Source organism: Heliconius melpomene, chromosome 6 (assembly GCF_056956725.1).
Source record: "Heliconius melpomene rosina isolate 202511_hmr_F chromosome 6, ASM5695672v1, whole genome shotgun sequence".
Taxonomy (NCBI): Eukaryota; Metazoa; Arthropoda; class Insecta; order Lepidoptera; family Nymphalidae; genus Heliconius; species Heliconius melpomene.
The window spans coordinates 14282719-14290661 of NC_140394.1; the positions used below are offsets into that span (position 1 = coordinate 14282719).

Genomic DNA, 7943 nt, shown 5'->3' on the forward strand with positions numbered 1-7943 from the left:
GATAAGAAACAAATATTTTCCTTATTACAAAATAGTGTAAAGTTTTATTATATTAACTAAATGTACAAATTACGTTCAGAAATACATTATATAAAACCTATTTTAATGAAAAAAGGTAATTATTGTCACATAATGAACGTAGTGTATAATTGTGTGTTATGTAGAAATAATAATTTTAAATTTTAAATTGTCGGGACAAAATGCAGTGGGAGGAATTTTTGAACGTGTGCCTAGACAAAGCAATACAGGCGGCGTTTCGGACTCTCGTTTTGCGTTATTGTCCCACAATTTACAATTGCATGCCTGAAATAAAGATTGAAAAGAATAATATATATGCTAGAAAACCAACGTTCAATTATTTATAACGAAAATTACAAGTGAAAGCTTAATTTGAGTTTTTACGTAAAAACAATGGTTGTAGAGAAGTTATACGAAAGTGGGGATTATATTATTGTGTATAAGCCGTATGATATGTATATAAATTCGGATGACACTTATGAAAAGGTATTTATTATATTTTATTGTATTTTTAAGGTTATGTTTTGTTTACTTGTAAAAAAGAAAATATGGTAGTGATGTGAATAGGTTATCGAGGTTTGTTTTTTGTAATCGATTTAGTATCGATATTTTTTAATGTACTTATTGTGTAACTTAATATAGTTAAATTTCTAAAATAATATTTTTAAAAATACAAAGCATAATTGAATATCAAAATTGGTCTCTGATAATAAAGAAGTTTGAAAATGTTTACTTAACCCTTTACTGAATGAATTAATAAAGCATTCAAGAATAAATGTTGGAAATAATGGAAATTGCCTTATTTAAATGTCAATAAGACATTAGAAGAAAAATAATGAAAAAGTAGTTTTTACGGAAACATTTATGGGCTCGTATGTAATGAGACAATAACCATTACAGACATACGAGTATTTGGTATTGTATGCAACAAAACGAAGAATAACAACAAGATTATGGAATACTAGCAGACACGCGCAGCTTCGCCTGGTTATTTGCACCCTCAGGGGTCAATTCTAATAATTCATGAAACACGTGTTCAATGAAATATTTTTAAGTCTAAATTTCAAATTTTAAAAGAAATCGAGAAAATTACGAAAATAAACATCTGTCCAAGTTTCCGTTTGTACGCACACGGCTGTGCGTGTGTCTTACCTCAGTCAGTGAGAACATGTCCTCCTGTGCTTATTCTCCTCTGTAGTTGCTAGGGATCTCACATATGCATTTATAATGCAGATCCTGGGTGTTGATTTGTTTCTTAGCTGTTTTAAGCTAAAGCTGTTTGTTTGTTTGTCTCTATTGCCATTGGGTTTAATTATATTTGGTTTGTTGCTTCTTGATGTATACGAGTATGTATGTAGTTTTGTGCTTTTTGCAGTGGTGTCGTGGTGGTGCTGGCCGGCGCGGCGGCGGGGGAAAGGAAATATATTCTGTTGTTGTCTCCATTCCTTTGTTGCATGTCCGGGAGTTGTGTTTTAGTTGCTATTGAACTTGTCATTACCCCCCCGAATTAAGCCGTGAGGTGGTGGTGGGCTTAAGGTTCATCCTAAATGTTAGACTGTACATAGGTACACATATGCTAAATGGATGTTAATAAAAAAGTATACGGAATAACCGAAGCCAATAATTTGTATATTATTTTTCTAGAATACAGTTGCTTGCCACATCGCTTCTCACGATTCACACCATTCAAATTCATCAAACCCCCTATATTTCGTACAACGGCTCGACTACTCTACCAGTGGGATATTATGTATAGCGAAGCACAAAGCGGCGGCGGCGAAGGCGGGAAAGTTATTCGAAGAGAGACTAAGTAGAAAATATTATTTGGCGATTGTCAGAGGACACATATTCTTTGATTTGGCTGATGTTCGCTATGCAATAGGTGAGACGAGTCACTCACTTACAATTACAAACCTAACGTAAACGCTTATCATCTATAGTTGATCGAACCAATATTGTTCAAAAACCAGGTCTAAACACTTCAGTGGGCAATAAACATAAAATGTCAGCATTATCGTATCAAACAACGTGTGAACGTCCTCGTGCGGCGCACACCAGGCTGCTGGTGCTGGAGACTGGCTATTATAATGAAGACCCTATAACTATCGTGCTATTGAAACCTGTCACAGGTGGGCTTCATTTTCACTGTAATTGCTGAATTTGAAATCGTTTGATGAAACGAGTATAGTGTCATCAAATGATCGTGTTATTATGATAATAATATACTTTATATAACTTTTTACGATTATAATACATTTGGTGCTAATGCTAAGCATCTTACTCCGCAAAATGCAGGAGATGTGTTAAGTTAAAATAATGTAACAAATAAAAAAAAAAACACGGTTTAAAATATTTCTTTTTTATCTATGTTATAAAAATATATAGGCCAGCCGTGGCGCAGAGGCACAAATTGTAATCGCCAATGGTTGTGGGTTTGATTCCCACTCGATGAAATTAAATATTTATTTAAATAATCTTTCTATTTGTGCGCTCTGGGTTGACACTGTAGGTCGTCGTCACCAACTCCGCGTGCACTGCGCGTCCATCGGGCACACGGTCCTGGGCGACTACACGTACAGCAACGCGTTGGACATCTACCCGCATCGAATGTATCTGCATGCCAATAGGTAACATGGGTGTCGTTTGTCATTTGTTATAAATTACACTTTCAATAGAGACAAACCTAGCTCTTTATCGATGTAAAGAGTGTTATTTGTTTACAAACTAAGCTTAGCAACAATTTTCAATTACATTAATTGATATGTGAATATAAACGTGACAGTTTTGGATCCCATTCTAACCCGGTGTTCCCACTTTACCTCGCTTAGGTAACAGGAAAAAGTTCCTTGTTACCATCTGTCACTCTACTCGGATTATCGGAAGTATAAGATAGGATATCCTAATAGGTTTCTTCTGGCTACGCTACTAAACTAAGCTAAACAAATTAAGATTAAATCCTGTTTTTTTTTTTCAGATTAATATTACCTTTCGAAGACAATCCTTTAGATATACAGACCCCAGAACCGTTCTTCTCTGATCCACAATTTATAAACAAATGGATACCGGAAAAATTAAAACATGATTATAGGAATTTAGCAGAATTCAGAATGGCCTGTGATGTGATCGATGCGAGTTACATTCATGGGATTAAATATGAGGAATTTTCATATTTACCGTAAAAATCAGCTTCACGCTGTATCCCGCACGCAGCAGGGTATACAGAGGGAACCTAGTGTTAGACACTCCGTTCCCCACTTTCTGCCGAATTCTGGAGGCATTGCGTGTTGAGTATATTTACCGTAGATTTTTTAAAATTGATAATACAAACATATATTACTTTTGGATTTCTTGCCATTCCAATACTAGAGTTAAAAAATATTTAACAAAAACGTACCAGTAGAAACCGGTGTCGGACCTTTTGATGGTGGTCAGACGGTTTCCAAAAATACCTTTGGTAATAATATAATTTTAGGTTTTCTAAAATATTCTCACACTTGGATTAACAATTTTTGTTACGTCTATGAGATAATCCTAGGTGTGGATATTTGAATATATTATCTTAATAGCGGCCTGCCAGGGGGTTCGCCCGCTTGATCTACATGATTATTCATTTAATAAACAGAAATTACTGACAGTCATACGTGTTGATGTCAATGACTAATTTAATTTACTCGTTCAGAAACAGCCTTAAATGTAATATTGTAAGGATTTATAGTATTCTTTACTAAAATAACTGTAATGATTGCATATTACAATAACTACTCAAATCGAAACGAATAATCCAATATGGAAATCGAAAATATTTAATTGAGAACCTCCTCTTTGTTTTAAAATACAGATTTATCGCAAAAACAAATATAGATTTATTATAAGTATAGATATCGATTGCTTTATATTAGCAGGTAAATTCATGCCTTGAGTTCATTCAAATATCGATAACTTTTTTTTAATGAACCAATTTTGATAAAATAAACTTTAGATGTTAAGTTGAGTTAAAACAAAGCAATTGATGAAAGTTTGAAGTAAATCGGTTCAGTACTTTCCAAGATTAGCGTGATCATACATACAGACAGACAGACAAGAAATTAAAAAAAAAATATCTTTGCTTTCTATTAATCTTTTTAAGTATCCCTCTATTTATCTCAGTCAAAAACATTAAATGTACAGACAAAATATTTTTACTGTTTTATTATTTAAAATGTATGTCCGTACGTGTAGAGGTAAAATGTAAATTGTGTGTAAATGTATTTATAATTATATTGTAAATCGCAAATAAATATTGCTCTCTATTAAATGTTTTTTTTTTATGTAAGCGTGAACTGAATACACAAATTATTACAATCATTTAATAATATAATTATAACACATTTTAAAGAAAACTAACCGGATCAACCGCGTATATTTAGAATTCTTCCCTGCCCTCACGTACTGCGCTGGATTCTTAAAACCGTGTGGAGGTAGGGAACGGAGTGTCTTAATACTGGTTCCCTCTACCTACCTGCCTACACCTGCCTACACCTGCCTACACCTGCCTACACCTGCCTACACCTGCCTACACCTGCCTACACCTGCCTGTGTACGAGATACAGCGTCATTGATTTTAAATTTGTGTAGAGGGAGCTAAAAATAATATAAATAATAAATTAATTTTTAACAAAAAAAAACCGACTTCTAACAACGAACTAAAAAGTGAAAAATAATTATACAAAGATTTTATAATTTTGAAGTCGGTGCCAAGTAAAACAAACAGGCTTAGTAATTAGATATTGTAGTAAAGGTTGCATTGTAGCATTAGTTTGACACCGACTTCAAAATTATAAAATCTTTGTAAAATTATTTTTCACTTTTTAGTTCGTTGTTAGAAGTCGGTTTTTTTTTTGTTAAAAATTAATTTATTTCACGATTTTAAGTGACGGGTATCTTAAAATGATGGTTCTTAAACGAGTGGTGATGGTGGTGGTAGTGGTTGTCAACGAGTGGTTGTGGTTGTCCTATGTAAAACTTCATTTAATTAGGTATTACTTTTGTGCAAAGTTACATTTTGGTATATTGACAAGAACATACATAAATTAATTTTTAACAAAAACAAAAACCGACTTCTAACAACGAACTAAAAAGTGAAAAATAATTATATAAAGATTTTATAATTTTGAAGTCGGTGCCAAGTAAAACAAACAGGCTTAGTAATTAGATATTGTAGTAAAGGTTGCATTGTAGCATTAGTTTGACACCGACTTCAAAATTATAAAATCTTTATATAATTATTTTTCACTTTTTAGTTCGTTGTTAGAAGTCGGTTTTTGTTTTTGTTAAAAATTAATTTATTTTACGATTTTTAGTGATGAGTAGATCTTAAAATGATGCTTCTTGAACGAGTGGTGATGGTGGTGGTAGTGGTTGTCAACGAGTGGTTGTGATTGTTCTATGTAAAACTTCATTTAATTAGCTATTATTTTTGTGCAAAGTTACATTTTGGTATATTGACAAGAACAAACATAAAAAGTATTCGGGTGAATTCGGAATCTCCCTTTTTTGAAGTTGGTTGAAAATGAGAACATCCTCTTTTTTGAGATTGGTTGAAAAGAAATGCAACGATCAGGAATCTCACTTCTGACATCAATTTAAAAAGTTTTTGCTTGTAACTATTACAGTATAATTAATTTTTGACCAAAAAAAACAAACTTTCTCAATTTTCTCCGGATTCCATAATCGAAACCTAACCAAACTTTCACCAAATTATCCTTGAAGTGTATCCTTTCAAATAAAAAAAGAATCATCAAAATCGGTTGGCGCGACATTGAGTTATTCGGCTATTAGTCGCGCACATGCATAATGCAAATTTAAGACTTATGTGATTTTCTCATGGATACCATTGTCAGACATGGACCAAAAAAAATGGGACCATTCGGGAAGCTTCACCTTTCAAACAAAAAAAAATTTTCAAAATCGGTTCACCCAGAAAAAGTTATGAGGTAACAAACATAAAAAAAAATAAAAAAAAAATACAGTCGAATTGATAACCTCCTTTTCTTACAGAAGTCGGTTAAAAAAAGAAAGTATCATATATTCAGGTTGTCGGTCCCTTGGTTCACAAAAAAAATAAGATTCTAAATCTTTTTAGTATGATATTTGCCGCAAAAAGAAGTGAGAACTTCCAATACAAATAAAAAAAAATGGAGATATATAATTATATCACCGAAAAAAATAATACAAACTTATATTTAGAGTTTACTTTATACAACGCGAGTGCATACCCATGCAAACATAAGTTTATCACTTATATAAGATTCCTGTAAACCCGACTCACGCTTGACCTTTTTTCAAATTAACGATATTATACATTTTTCATATTTTGCTGTCAATAAGTTTAAAAAATAAAACATTACCTCTTATATTCATTGTAGAAATTTCAAGACGATATATTTTTTGACGTTTTCTTGTAAATTGTTTTTGCTGAATCGAAAGAATTTTAAAAATATATATATTTAATGTAAATAAACAGAAAGAGAAATTAAACGGTGTGAGTGTTCGTTACCATAATTATTATACATAGCGTTTAGTAATATTAAGTTTATAATTAATATTTTGTAACCAATTGTTTCTCGTATTTTCTTGTGTTGATGTAAGTAAGTGATTATAAACATTTTTATTTGATTGTTCTTACTTTTTTATTTGCACTAATAAACATATATGTCGATACTTGATATATAGACAATTTGAAATTATCAAACTGAATAAACTAGAGGTAGCCTCGGATCTACTCAAGCATTTGTAAGTATAAGAGCACATCTGTTGAGCTGATTGCGGCCTGTTCTCGGGAGAACTGCCTCACAAACCGGTGGTAGCTTTATGTAGATGTACACTACTGACATATAGCCTAATGGCCTAATTCAAAGGATAAAGATTTGATAAAGCTTTGATTTTTAATATAAAGTGTATGCATTTTTTTGCCACGTCTTGTCTCTCACAACTAGATGCGTAGAGATATATTCGTTTAATTAATATTGTATAAATTTTTAGATACTGGAACAGGAACTCAGACCGCCCGTGCGAATATTCCTCGTGGACATGTCAACAGCACTACAGCACTGTCACTAGATGAATAGTAAACTAGTAATAATCGGACTGTGCGGTCATTGTCCTCATTTCTAAAGTGATTCTGCTATTGCAACATAATGTAATTATTTGTTTATCTTTTTTATATCGTTACAATAAGATATTACAAGAGATCGTCCAGTATCGGTAATGTATCGATAGTGTACGGAGATAGATAAAACTTTTTATTGCATACATAAACAAACACATAACTAAGTAAATAGTAAAACAAAAGACAGAGTGGTATGCAAAGGCGACCTTATCACTGTTAGTGATTTCTTACAGGTAACCTTAACTGACATAAACTTAGAGCAGGATATAACGGTAGTGCATAAGTAATAAAGAGATTGTGTTACATATTAGGAGGTGCTCCCCAATAGTTACAGATGCCGTCGCTTCTTCCATTATTCGGAGGGTGAACAGACGTATCTTAACAATAAATCATTATATTATGATTTTCTTGCATTTTAGAAAAACCTTTCAAAGAAAATACAATGGCATTTATAAAGTGAAATTTGGATTCACAATCAACCTTTAAGAAAACAATGACATGGAATTTCAATGTATGATTAACGGCTATTCTTGTATTTTAGCAAGCAACAAGAACATTGGCATGAATTTGAAGAAAACAGATGTGCAAGGCCCCGCCTACGACAACGCTCTGAGACAGAACAATCGTCTCTACGGAGAAGATTCGTTTATAGGTCGACACTTCAAATGCATCGCTACCACAGGAATGGTTCTTGGGGCTATGAGCATCATCATCTGGTCAGCGATTGCACTGTACAGAAAATATGCATAAAATTGTTATATTTTGACTTAGTTTTATT

At 32.6% G+C, this 7943-nt stretch overlaps 1 protein-coding gene across 4 annotated transcripts; it reads left to right on the plus strand.

Annotated features, from left to right (window-relative positions):
• Positions 1-146: 146 nt before the first annotated feature.
• LOC146538730 (RNA pseudouridylate synthase domain-containing protein 1-like) lies at positions 147-7928 on the plus strand. Of its 4 annotated transcripts, XR_014878087.1 has the most exons (7): positions 150-504; positions 919-1005; positions 1663-1900; positions 1989-2147; positions 2528-2645; positions 7039-7195; positions 7707-7928. XR_014878087.1 is itself a non-coding variant. In XM_085187359.1 (6 exons), the coding sequence occupies exons 1-6, from the start codon at positions 412-414 to the stop codon at positions 3195-3197; spliced, it is 900 nt and encodes a 299-aa protein (XP_085043485.1). In that variant the 5' UTR covers positions 156-411; the 3' UTR covers positions 3198-4312. The 4 variants fall into 4 exon arrangements, 3 of the variants coding, with proteins under 3 accessions (XP_085043487.1, XP_085043485.1, XP_085043486.1); XM_085187359.1 differs by lacking the exons at positions 7039-7195; positions 7707-7928 and adding an exon at positions 2993-4312 and having other exon boundaries at positions 156-504; XM_085187361.1 differs by lacking the exons at positions 1989-2147; positions 7039-7195; positions 7707-7928 and adding an exon at positions 2993-4312 and having other exon boundaries at positions 147-504.
• Positions 7929-7943: the final 15 nt, after the last annotated feature.